This window comes from Lampetra planeri, chromosome 47 (assembly GCF_965212315.1).
Source record: "Lampetra planeri chromosome 47, kcLamPlan1.2.h2, whole genome shotgun sequence".
Classification (NCBI taxonomy): domain Eukaryota; kingdom Metazoa; phylum Chordata; class Hyperoartia; order Petromyzontiformes; family Petromyzontidae; genus Lampetra; species Lampetra planeri.
The window spans coordinates 6,544,912-6,558,782 of record NC_136153.1 but is presented as its reverse complement, the minus strand read 5'-3'; the positions used below and the strand labels follow the sequence as shown (position 1 = coordinate 6,558,782).

At 49.4% G+C, this 13,871-nt stretch overlaps 1 protein-coding gene across 1 annotated transcript; it reads right to left on the bottom strand.

Moving 5' to 3' along the window:
• Nucleotides 1-709: 709 nt before the first annotated feature.
• Nucleotides 710-8,390, bottom strand: FBXL22 (F-box and leucine rich repeat protein 22). Its single transcript, XM_078615363.1, has 4 exons — nt 8,234-8,390; nt 2,494-2,729; nt 2,060-2,179; nt 710-1,221 (listed from the first exon to the last, which is right to left on the bottom strand). The coding sequence occupies exons 2-4, from the start codon at nt 2,718-2,720 to the stop codon at nt 804-806; spliced, it is 765 nt and encodes a 254-aa protein (XP_078471489.1). The 5' UTR covers nt 2,721-2,729; nt 8,234-8,390; the 3' UTR covers nt 710-803.
• Nucleotides 8,391-13,871: the final 5,481 nt, after the last annotated feature.

The following is a 13,871-nucleotide window of genomic DNA, read 5'->3' as shown; positions in this document are numbered from 1 at the left end:
GTTGCAATCTGTTTAATCAGTTTTTTTTATCACCGATTATATCCCAGTTCTGTTATAGAAGTTGTCAGCATAAGTACAAATATCCTCACCGATCTCTTAAAGTCTCGCACACCATCTTCCACCATGTCAGGGATTGCTTCTGGAAGATCACACACGTTTGATTGTGTCACCTGGCAGGGCAATGCAATTGCATCCTTGAGCAAACTCTGCAAGGTTCAAAGAAGAAAGGTCGCAGCGACAGTGTCATGAAGACAGATATTGAGCGAGACACTTGAGACGTGGGAAGAGACAGTTTCGGGCACGGAGAAACAGACGCCAAGAGATATGGAGCCAGATAGGCACAGCATTGGAGGCCTTTTAAGGAGTGGGGCCCACCTCCCCCTTCTGTCCAATTGCCAACTATTGAGTACAACGTTCAGAGTTATTTATAGTCCCAGACTGCGTACTTCATAATCAGCCCTGCTTCAACAAGTCCCACTGAGCGGCAGGGCACAGACACGTCCCCCTTCACCTGCGGGACAGTGGATCGGCCTTCGCATCACGTCTCCTGTGACTACCTGGCACCTCGAGACATATTGCATGGGAGGCGCGGGATAAATAATAGTAATAAATGCTGATGATGAGTATCCAAGCGGAGCTTCGGCTCTGCTCAGGGCAGTGGGTGATCAAACCATCGTAACTGAATTCGGAGCTCTGTTTGAATCCCGGTCAATTAACCAACAGATCCCATGACACCATGCGCCTTCTGGCCGTTGGTCCGGGGCTCACGTGGAGGATCTGTCTGCCACCCAAGCATCGTCTCGTTATCTGAAGCCCTCTCCGCCGAGCGGGGCGTTGTGCTCCGTGAGCCGGTGTCCCAGGTGTCCCCCGTGCCCCCATTGGGAGCACCGAGCCTTGGGTCTGCCGGGTGACGGTGGCCGAGGAGGAGGTTCGTCGGGCACGAGTGCTCCCACGCGGTCTCCGCTCAGCACCTGCAGGGCCGGGCAGACGGCACGGATGTGCGCCAGGCCTGCCGGGGTGACGTTGCGGCACCAGTCGGCGCGCACGTGGGTCAGCCCCGGGGCGAGGCGCCCGGCTTCCTCGAGAGCGGCGTCCGTGAGCGAGCGGCAGTTGTGCAGGGACAGCGAGCGCAGTCGGGGGCAGCGGCGCAGCAGCGAGCCAAGCTGCTCGTCCGTCACGTGGGCGCACCCCGCCAGGGACAGCCGCTCCAGGTTTGGGCACCTGATGGACGCAGGCCCCACAATACCAGATCCATTGGCTGAACCCTTTAAGGAAGATGCAACCCAACAAAATAATTACTCTAGCTCTTATATTTTTTTGAAATACGTTTATATATTTCCCTCCAAATGTATCCCAATTGTGCTGTTAGAGTCAAGTCACCCCGCAAGAGACAGCCGCTCCAGGTTTGGGCAGCTGATGGACGCAGGCCCCACAATACCAGATCCATTGGCTGAACCCTTTAAGGAAGATGCAACCCAACAAAATAATTACTCTAGCTCTTATATTTTTTTGAAATACGTTTATATATTTTCCCCCAAAATGTATCCCAATTGTGCTGTTAGAGGCATATTATGATTTGGAGTATCCATTTGCATCTCTCCCAGAGAAGTGGAAACCTTTATGTTTGGAAATGGTTCACCGCCATGGGGAAATAGCATCCGGATTAGTGGCAATGACAGTTTGGCTTTTCGGTAAAGTCTCAATTTTGATTGATAGATTTCATCCCTATTTTTCTCTACCAATTATATTACATGATAATAGTTTTTCCCCCTTTTTTTCTGGCAACAAAATAGGTGTTAAGATGTTAAAACACCAAACTGAAACCTTTTACAAGCCATCATGTCTGCATTCACCGCAATGCTTGTGGTCAGAATGCAAACATTACAATTGTGCTCGTGGCATTATAATTACATTCTACTGGGAACTCTCCCAACGAGCAGTGGTTAGAGACCAACCTCTGGAAGGTTAATTTGCAGAACCGATGCTGGGGGGATCAATAAATTGCCTGACTGCATTCGCATTTGTGCTACGGTGTGGTGAAGTGCGCGGGTGTGCTTGCCTCCGGCTGACTTGCAGCAAGAAGTCTCCCACCACCCTCTCATGCTGGCAGCACATGGCTCTCTGCAGCTCCGTCTGTCTCCACGGCTCAACGTTGCAAACCTTCACGCGGCTCGAATACCTGCGGGAAAGTGGCCACCATCAGCACAGCAGCCGCCCCCTACACCTGTTCATGTGTGTCGGCCTGCCTAGAAGCAGGGCACATAGTGGGAGCATCGAACAGTATAGGTCGGCCACACTCACACATAGCCAGCGAGAGAACTGCAGTTTTGGCCTGTGGTGTCCAAGTAATCCAGGTGTTTCTTAACCACATCTTAAAAATAATGGGAAGTCCGGACACTCCAAAGAGCCCAGCGACCCCATAGGTCCCAACGCAGTTGCGCCACATGCACACTCGGCAGCTACGCCACTCCACGTCCAGCCTCGGTAACGAACCAGCACACGTCCAACCGGCGAAGTGCAGACCCCAGCCGGTAGTCCCCACGGTTGAGCTCCACCAGGGAGCCAAAGCGCAGGTCTGTCCACAGGGCGGGGTCCTCGTACACGGAGCGCAGGCGCGTGCACGCGCGGGACAGGCTGGCGCGGTCCGCCCGGCCCAGGAACGAGAAGAGGTGCAGCAGGCACTCCTGGTTCAAGTGCAACAGGGTTGGGCGCTGCTCCATGCCGCGTGCCTGTAGTGAAGCCAGCATAGGTGGGCCAATGAGATAAACATGAAGATAGCCAGTGTGGGTGGAAGCTCGGTGGTTCAGGGGGCTAATCGAACAAAGACGGTCACCGCATCGCGTGCTTTCAAATTCGCTTCTGCGGCCGTCTGGAATGCTCTATTAGGAAGTCACTGGAGCTATGCACTTTTAAGTCATCGAGATTGAAGACTCATTTCTTGAGAACTGATTTTTTTTATTGTCCTTCCCCCGCACCTCCGATTAGCACGGTTGGCTACGTACGGTGCAAAATAAGTTCAACATACATACACATGATTCATCTTCTTGGTTCTTTCGGTAAAGTCACGTAGAAGGGAAGTAATACAATAATAAAAATAAAACATAATAAAACAATTCTCACGACGTTTCGGCCACAACGCAATCAGCCGTCCTCAGGCGAAGAATGAAACACCACCAAGCTTGGAGCGTATATTTAAGCTGGGTTAGAGGGGGGGAGGTGGGAAGAAGAGCGCCTAGACAAAATAATTTGCATATCAAGAGGAATTCAGCATATGGAAAATGCGTAGGAGGTGGGCTGGGGGTGTTCCAAATCAATACTATGCCCGTGCATTATGCAGGATTAGCAGCTGCTAATCCTGCATAATGCACGGGCATAGTATCAATACTAATACTAGTATCAATACTAATACTATGCCTGTGCATTATGCAGGATTAGCAGCTGCTAATCCTGCATAATGCACGGGCATAGTATTGATTTGGAACCCCCCCAGCCCACCTCCTACGCATTTTCCATATGCTGAATTCTTCTTGATATGCAAATTATTTTGTCTAGGCGCTCTTCTTCCCACCTCCCCCCCTCTAACCCAGCTTAAATATACGCTCCAAGCTTGGTGGTGTTTCATTCTTCGCCTGAGGACGGCTGCTTGCGTTGTGGCCGAAACGTCGTGAGAATTGTTTTATTATGTTTTATTTTTATTATTTTATTACTTCCCTTCTACGTGACTTTACCGAAAGAACCAAGAAGATGAATCCCTGCAGTCACGAAAGCTTTAAATCGAAAAATACACATGATTATTTATTACTTGTATAATGAGAACAGAACCACTGCAAATTAAGAAGCACAATTGAACAGAGCACTCGCGCATAGGTAACACACGTGAAGTTAGAATCACAAAAACTTTTCCAAGACAATAACATTATGAACGTTGTACTCACTGGAGTGCATTATAACTTAAATCTGTAAATTGTGAGAAACCTCGTCACAACACAAACATTGCCAATGACAGATTTTTCATTACTGTTGCATGAGGCAAGCTTATTGGTGGCCATAGTGTACAAGTCGAGTTTGAGACGTATTATTATTATCATCAACTATGATCCAGAGTGATTTTTATTTTGGTTCGGTACGTCGCAAAGATCGAGCAATCTCGAGAGTGTGAGTGCCGTGGACTGAAAGGGGTCGAGAAGCACTGCGCCAAGCCATGTCACCACCCTGTGACATGCCCTTGTACACGTGTAGTGTAATAGCGCTGGCTGGTGGACAGCAGCGGCAACTGTGGTGGACAGACACAGCCCACACGCCGGTGAGGGCGTGAGCACTGGGTGTGTGGGCAGAGGGGAGGAACTGGGGTAAGGGTCACGGAGGACCCCGTCTGGAGGACCCTGGAACTTGCTAGCGGGTTCGAGAAGGGAGGCGCGGTCAGGGCAGAGCCAGGCCGCGCTGGGAGCATAAAAGGAGCCGAGAGCGGGGGGCTCGGGGCTGCCGGTGCTGGGAGTGGACTCGTCTCGTCGTCGCTGTCGTCTCGTCGCCGTCGTCGCTAAACGTCTCGGCTACACACTGCGCTACGAAGGATGGTAGTTGGCTATCTCAGTCAGCGCCGTCAGTGTTAGACGGCTAGAGTTGTGTAGAGGCTAAGCTGAGCTACTGTGGAGAGTGTGCGGACGAGACCGTGAAAGTTGTTTAATAAAGTGCCTCCTAGAAACGCACTATGCTGTGTTCCTGGTGATCTTACTTTCATTCCTGGCCACAGCTAACAGGAGTGGCAAGTAATGTCTGGACCAGACTTGGAGCCTCCATTCATGAACCTTTGCACTTACTAGCTTGGCGAAGTACAGTTAAACAACCCCAATTACCAATAGGGCCTTCATCCAACAGTGGATTTACAGGGACTGGACATTGCACTGATGATAAGTTATGGCAACTGTGATGAATGAAAATGTTATGATTTACATCTAACAAACACTCTTTGTAGGATGCAGAAACTTTTTGAAAAGTGTTCCTCGAGTATAGATGTATGTGTGTGTGTTGAACGTATTTCGCACCATGCGTAGCCAAGCGTCCTAATCGGAGGTAGAGAACTATTTAGGCAAATCAAAATAAGTTTATTTTCCAAGGTCATTCTCACAGGATGGTGCACTGGTAGCTATAAGGATGTAACGCGTAGATGTGTTTGTTTCACGGTGTGATGATGATGACGATGATCGCCCGCCCTTGCTTGTTGCAATGGACTGAAAATTCCGGGGCCTTTGCATTGGTTTATATTACAGCGAACCGTTGGAATTACAAGGGGCTAGGCAAGCGTGGCTCCATGCCCAGTTGTATCAACAAGGCGACTCGGTCGCTATCCATGTTCAATTTCAGTTGGTGGCATTTTCCGTATTTTTTTTCGTTAAGAAAAAAAAACACAATGACGTCCCCCCCTGTTCAAGCGAGAGACGCTGGAGGAGGGGTTCGAACAACGTCTCGGGGATGAACAAAAAAATAAACCAGGAGCCATCATCGCTCCGACAAACCCACAAAATCCCAACATTTACCGACGCTGCATAAACATCGTCCGTCGGCCCTATAGATGGAGCCGTCCTCTCCGTGACCCTGCCCGCCTTGATTCAGCGACTCGGGCTGTTCGCTAAAATGCCTCGGCCCTCCCACATCATTTCCTCTCGCGGGGCATGTTCCGTGACTTCTTGTGGTTGGCCGAGTGGACACTGAGATATCCACGTTTAGAGACATTAGTCAGTACTAGTTATAAAAAAAAAATGCAAACGAAGAATTATTTTATCATGGGCGCTCCCTTGCCAGTATCAAAATATAAGAATGGGTTTTACCCTTTCTATATTTGCAGTAGGAGAAGCATCATATCATTATTGTAAGTGCGATTTACTCGCAAATGTTTCTGGTATTAACTAAATTACTTAACATCCGTGTAATATGTTGACTTTGATTTACATATGAACAACTCATCCACAATGCCCAATCTAGGCTGATCTCAGAAGATAAGCAGCCTTGCGCCTGTGTAGTTGCCACCAAGCATCACAGGTATTCTAGGCTGCGGGGCTGCTTTGTGGACAGGAGTTGGTAGTGCAGCCAGTTATTTTGTTGTACTGTTCTACTATGTTGCCGCATCAATGCTCCCCAACTTCGCTAACCCGCACTGGCCAACGTGATGGATCATGTTCCAACAACCCCCACGAGCCACGCGGTGTGGGGAGGGACCTCATCCAGCAGTGGATTGACAAAGAAGGCTGTACATTTAAAGCAAGAATAGTTATTGTTTTTTTATGTTTGATTCCTGAGATGTGTTTTTTTTCGTTGATGTAAGAGGTCTCCATAACTTTCCTCCACTAATATTAAGATTCTATCTTTGTACTGTGTTTTTGTTTCCATCTCCCCAAGGGTTATTGTGAATAGCCAATCGTAATCACGATGTATGATGGTGAAGATTGCATTTTGTCACAACGCAGTCGTTCAATACATATACATTTTAAGGAGGGTACTGCATGGGGATGTTTGACCCTTTTTAGTTTCACAGTATTCTGCGTGGGAGAGGGAAAACCAGAGTACGTGGAGAAAGACCCGCTCATAAGAGGGCGATAACACGAAAAAAACGCGTGCACAACCGATTTGCTCTACTGCCACCCTCTGACCACCTGGTAGCCAAGCAGCCGGTTTTGAGCTTCACAAATATGAAAAAATAAAGAAAAGGGTTTTACCCTTTCTGGCAATAAAACAGAAGGTGTTAAGATGTTCAAATACCAAATACAAAGATTTTGCACGGAATCAAATTCGCATTAACCGCAAGTACTTGTGGTGAACATACAAACAAACACGCTCTGGTGTATATTCTTAGGTTTTTTCGGTAAAGTCACGTAGGTAAAAAACATTTAATTAATAAATTATAATATTTTACCTACGTGACTTTACCGAAAAAACCTAAGAATATGAATCATTGCAGTCACGAAAGCTTCAAATCTAGAATTAACGCTCTGGTGTAGGCCAATTAGTTTTAAAGACAATGCATCAAATATTATCAGAGCGTGTTTTTTTGCATGTTCACCACAAGTCCGTGTGGATAATGCGAACTTGATTCCTTGCAAGAAGGTTTCTATTTGGTGTTTAAACATCTTCACGCCCATACTCTTTAGTTCTTTCGGTAAAGTCACGTAGGTATTTTATTTTCTACCTACGTGACTTTACCGAAAGAACCAAAGAGTTTGGATTCCTGCAGTCACGAAAGCTTCAAATCAACATCTTAACACCTCCTGTTTTATTGCCAGAAAGGCTAAAGCCTATTTTTATTTTTTCATACGTTGATACTGGCAAAGAAAGGTCCCATTTTGTAGCTTCACAATTGTCCGCATGATTAAACCAATCATCGCCTCCAAAGCTCTGGATTATAGGCGTGACCCGTAAGTCACCGCCACTCTCGTTAAGTCACGATGACCAAACCCTAATGAGCTCAATTACCGTATTTACGTAGCCATATTAGCTTATCTAACAGCTCTCGTTTATTGCATATAAACGTAACAACACACTCGCATGTACACTCTACTGCTCCACTCCTTAACCAGAGCGCGTGCCACGTGGACACTGCCTGGGAAATGAAAAGACAAGCCACAATAGCGCAATTGTGGCCCTGCAACTTGTGGACAAAATAGTAAAACCACTGCGGTCCACGTTCTTTCAACAGAGGAATGGAACAAAACTCCACGAACTCTCTTCTGAAGCCCTCTCGTCGCGGCTATCATGCCTCAACATTGCCACCTAGCCCGTATGCATACAAAGACAAAAGATCCCCCGGATAGGCTTAAGAAACCGCTGGGGCAAGTGCTGTTAGCGAGAAGCACCTATGAAGGCCGGAACGGCACACGGGGGGTGGGTGGCCAGCACCACGCCCGGCTGCCTTTGTCTCCCTAGTGGGGGTTTTATACTGCACGTATAACACACACACACAAACAAAATGCGTGATAATGTGCTGACAGTGGTGCACAAGCGAAAACAACAAACAAACTCACACATTCATCAATAACACTGCCCTAATAGAAAACAAATACTGTATTTAGTTAACCATTATATAGGCCACGAATCAGGCACTATGTATGTGAGAAAGGACCATTGCCCGAAACGTCACCTCCTCTATATACATGTTTATTTTTGCTGTTAGGGCAGCGTTACTGACGTGTGCGTGTGTCAAGTTTTCTGTATTGTACTTCGCGAATATTACAGCAGCCATTACCTTCGGTCCGGACTCTTGAATGCAGCTCCAATGCTTGAGTGTATTGGTGCATTGGGAGTGTTTTTCTTCTTCTTCTAACGATTAACAAAAAAGGCTTTGGCTAAACAGCTGCCCCAGCCACACAGCACGCTGGCTGCACGACGGTCAGCCTGTATATGGTCACGGTGTGCAGAGGTATTTTTGGAGTGAGTCTGCCTCTGCTCACGCAGTTCCACGCCGGTCTCTCTCTCTCTCTCCTGGATCGTGGTGATTGATATCTTTACCCATGCAGTGTTGTGAGTGTATGTGTGGTTCGGAGTTGCGGAGGTGTGCGCGTGTGCGCTACGAACCGGCGGCCCGAGTTCGACTCCTTCTCATGGTCACCAACACCAGTGACGATTATGTGAACCGGTCCTGGGCCTCCCGTCGGTCCCTCGTGGCGTAAACATCGCCACGAGGGAGACAAAGGCGGTCGGGCGTGGTGCTGGCCACCTACCCCTTCGTGTGGCGTGCCGGCCTTCATAGGTGCTCGCTAACAGCACTTGCACCATAAGGCTGTTAAGGCTATATGGGGGATATTTTGTCTTTGTGGCTCTGTGGACACCACGAGGCTACACACTATTACGTGTCACCTTACTTTAAATAACCATCGTTATCCATGTCATAATCTGCATAATCGTAATGGTGTATTGTCATCATCGTCATCATCATCATTATCTTCATTGCGTTAATCATTATTATCAAGTCATCATTATCTGTGTATATTTTATCATCACCATCATGCGTGCCGCTGTCATCATTATCAGCATCATTCTCACCATCATAATTGTCATCATCATCAATCCATCGCCGTCATCATTTATGTATCATCATCGTGATTGGCTTCCCCATGATCGTTGTGCATGTCATCATCGTCATATCCATGATATTAATCATCAACGATCATCGTCATCATTATCCACATCCACTTTATCATTTAATCATCATCATAATTACGATCATCATCATAATAATCATTATCAGCCAAGTGTCGTCATGTATGCTAACCCACTTCATTACGAGTGTTTGGTTCTGCATGAAAAATCTTCCCAACCACTTTTATGTCAACATGAACATGTTCATTTTAACATCAGATGATGGTGATGATACGTATCCAGAAACAAACCAAGACGAATTAGCAGTCACCGCGCGGTGTTTACATCACCGCAGACTCGCCTGACCCACGACCACCACTGTTGTTGCGCCGTATTTTACAAAGCATTCCATTCTTCACTGTCTTGCCCCTATCTCTCCACTCTCATCTCACCCTACTCTTTGTCGCGTTGATTTTCTTCTCCAGCGATGAAGGTCTCCTCCTCCTTCTGTACAAAGTCGCCCACAGTCGTCAAACCTTCGTTCCACGCGAGGAGGTCGCTCCTTCTCGGCGACTGCTCCCGTGTCTGGAATTCTCTTTTCTATTCAACTTTATTTTCTGCCCTTGTTCGAGTCAAGACTTAAAGCCCACATTTCTTTTCATGAGCATAAAATTCTAGATTTGAAGCTTTCGTGACTGCAAGGATTCATATTCTTAGGTTTTTTTCGGTAATGTCACGTCGTGGCTGTGACGGTTCCACCTGAAGACGGAGACTTGTGTTGCCTCCTAAACGTCGTGATTTTTTATTTTGTTTTACTTTTATTAATTTAATTTTTTTACCTACGTGACATTACCGAAAAAACCTAAGAATATGAGCATAAGATTTTTGTTCTAAAAAGAAAAAAAGAGAAACGTCTGCTTGAACAATGTTGTGTTAGGTAGGGAGCTATGATAATTATTGTTGTTATTTTCCAGAACAATTTAATTGTGGATAATCGTCGGTTATTTTGGATTTAGGCTACCAGAGCACAGTGACTGGGATCGCACGGGCCTGCCCCAGCAGTACTTGGTGGGTCTTTAGACCCTGCAATTTGCAACAAGAAATAACCTCGAACAGAAATTGCCAAGCGGCGGAGGCAATTACTAAACCTTGTAATCAATGCAGAATAGTTCAGTGGCAATGATGAAGATGAGACTCCTACAGCAGCTGCTGCTGCTGCTGATGATGATGATGATGCAAACGTATGATTGCGTCGCGACTTGAGAAACTATGCGTGCACACGTACAGCCCTTGGTTGATCGGCGGCTGGATGAACGCGGGTTGGTGGTTTAGGCGGGCCAGTTGTGCAGGTTGGTGAAGGCGGGGGGGGGGGCATAGCAGTAAAGTATCACAATTTAATTGCATTGCCATCTGCTGCCCACCACCTAGTCCCGCAAAGCGTTATTCAAAAATATCAGCCAACCTCTGCTCAATGGGAGATCGCCTCTCAATCTGCTGCCCCAACGGCACCACGCTGCGTGCTCGTCCACGACGCTCTTCATCGGGGCACGCCCGGAGCGTGGCGCGCGCGCACGTGTCGCGCCAGGTCTCTGCGTCGCTTCGTCGTCACTCCGCACACGTGGCATCGGTGCGACGGGTCAGCGGCACCACGTGGCCGAGGTGAAGGAGGAGGCCGCGGCCGCGACGGCGCCACGTGGCCGCGGCCGCCGTGCAGACGCACGTGCTTGTTCAGGTTGCTCGGGTCTCCGAACCTCCTCTGGCACACGGCGCAGCGCAGCGGCTTGTGCCCGGTGTGCGTGCGCACGTGAATGCGCAACCCGTAGCGCCGCGTGTACAGCTTCCCACAGATGGGACACGGGTGCCCGGCTCGCCTCTGAACGCCAGCCGCGGCGACAGTCCCGGGTTTGGTGGTGGCGGCGGTGGTGGTGGTGGTGTTAATATTGATGGTGTTGTGAATGTTGCTGTCGATGATGTTCTTGCATGCGGCAGCTGGAGCACTTCTGTCATTGGCCACTCCCGGTGGAGGCGGAGTGAGATGCGCGCCGTGCGCTCGCTGCCACTCGGATGAGACCACGTGGTGATGTAGATGACCGTGATGACCGTATGGATGAGTTTCTGAACCCAACCACGACGCGGGCGTCACGTTGGCAGTGCAGAGGTGTGGTGCGTTGAGAAGACGCGGTGGGACCCACGTCCATGCCGCCGCGTTTGGAACTGCCGAGGGCACGCACGTGGCTCCAAGGCTCGCATCGGCGGTGTGGATGGCGAGGGGGTACCAATGCGCGCAGGGCCCGGGAGGAGAAGGGGGACGGAGCTCTGGGAGTCCCTGGCCGTGTGCTGGGGCACTTGGCCCCGCTCGCCACGGCACGCTGCCCGCGCCAGGCGAGAACGGCAAGGTGGGAAGCCACAGCGCCCTGAACGGTGCTCCGTGGAAGAAATGCGTAGCCTCTCCTCGTCCCGCGGTGACACCTGCGCGTGCGTGGGCAAGGCGTAGAATTTGCTCAATGACGTGAAAATGCGATGATACGGTCAGCGGTGCGTCTTTTGTGGAGGAGCAGTGGTGCTGCGGTTAACACACTAAGCCAGTGGTTCTTCACCTTGCCTGCACCCAGAAAGGGCATCTCGCACCCCCAGCGGGTGCATGCACCCCGGGTTAAGAACCACTGCACTAAGTTATGAACCCGGCATGGCTAACATCAATGGCGTGTTGGATCTGAACCGACGGATCCAGCGGATCCTTTACCGTTAACCAAGCCGCTCTGACTAACGTGGAGAAGTGTGCTCAGACAACCCTCCGTGGCCGGCACGGTGTGGGGGAGGCATTCATCCAGCAGTGGACTGATCATGGCTGCTGATGATGAACGCTCCAAATACCAAACCACCCATAATTTCGCCCGATGTCATTGGAGATCTCGGAAGCTAAGCAGTGTTTGAGCCGGGGTAGTGGTTGGATGGGCAGCCACAGTGGATAACAGATGTTATCGGCTGCTGCGTGGCAGCGTGGTGAGCGTTTACGAGTGTGTGTGTGTCTGTCTGGTCACACCTGGAGCCTGCAATGGTACAACAAACAGCGCGTGTACGCACCGTGCGTGAAGGCCGATGGGAAGACTGGCATCGGCAGCAGATCCAGGGCCAGCAAAGAGTGCATGGTGCACCACGCAGAACCTGCGGAATCATCGTCATCAGTGTCATCATGATCACCACCAAGATCATCAGCAGCACCACCGGCGTCATATACTTTTGAGAATCTTTCGTGTAGTAAAAATCTTTCGTGTGTAACCACACCAATGTGCGTGATTATCCAGAGAAACCCCAATTATGTGGGCATTTAACATTCAGAGCATTTCACATTCAGAGACAGGTCACAAATCTACTTGCTACACCCGGTTCTCCAAGCAACGCTTCGTTGGCCTGCAAGGCGGGTGTCTCGCGTGACTCCCATCCATGCGTGATCCACCGACCCTCTCTCCAAGTCGCCAACCTAGCAGGCGCCAATTACAACAGCCGAAACACCCGGCCTGGGCATAAAACAACGCTGAGAAGAGGCGAGGTGGCCAGTGGCTAATTAGGTCAGAGTGCTGAGCTGGTACCACTGAAAATCCTGGATTCGAATCCAGGCAGCCACTCGCGATTAAACTGGCATCTAACACGTGATGAGTTGATGGTCTCAGCCTGGTCAGCAATGACTGCACAACAACAACAACAAAAACCCGTCATATTTTAGTGTTGGTTCTGCACCTAATTTGGCTAAATTGCAGTTCTGTGAAATAAAACCATTTGACGACCGTGCAAAGAGCATTTCTATCGGTGGCAAAGTGGATGGGAACGTGCTGCCCGCTACTGTGTTGACCATCGGTCTTTTTAAGGGTTGTCAGATGTAGTTCTGTTAAATCCGCTTATGCAGGCCGTTGTCTAAGACCAGGTATTGCACTGATCTGCGAGATACGAATGACTGCTCAGTCTAATTTACATGACGCCGGTAAAGCACAAGCAAGATAACATTTGTGGAAACAAATATATGTGTAAAAAAAAAACTTTGGGTACATCCTGCATAGTGTTTATCGCCGTGAGCAAGGGTAGCTAAGGACATACCTGTTCATGAGACGACTCTGCTACTCTCTTCTCTCTGACAGTCGCACTGAGCATTTTAAATACCTGCACACGGGTACGTGTGTGTTTGCGTATCCCCCCCCACCCCCCTTATCCTCACTTAGCGCTTCCCTGCTCCTCTTGTTATTGTTGTTTTATCACCAGCAAACATCCACGTCATAAATTTCCGAAAGGTCCCCTTCCTCGGTTGGTCGCTGTGAGAGTGTCGAGCTGAATTAACCGACCCGTCCATCTGGTCATTAACCGAGGGGGCGCGGGGCGGTCAGGCAAACAAACGAGGCGACCCGCGCTACCGGCCATCCAAAGCGCCCTGCACAAAGAAAGAAAAAAACACAAAGGCCCCTCGACCTTGATAGAGAACCCAGTGCTCATGATGTCGGGGTCACTACTAGGGTTGCGCGCCTGCTTGTGTGTTTGTGATGGGCTGGGTGTGTGCACACTCCGTGGGATAATGATGACACGGCCGGAACAGGGGGCATCTTATCTGCACGGTCAGTAAACAACCTGACCATCGCCGTTGGCCTTCATGACTGCAAGTGGATCGTGGGGTCCTCTTACTCTGTTGACGTTCGGTTTGTCAGAGGGACCATTAAGGCTGCTGGTTCGTGTGGCGAGTGGGGGGCTGGGGTGGAGGTGGTGATGGTGTCACATTTATTAACTTGTGACTTCACACAAAATCCGGCTGCTCCGTGCTG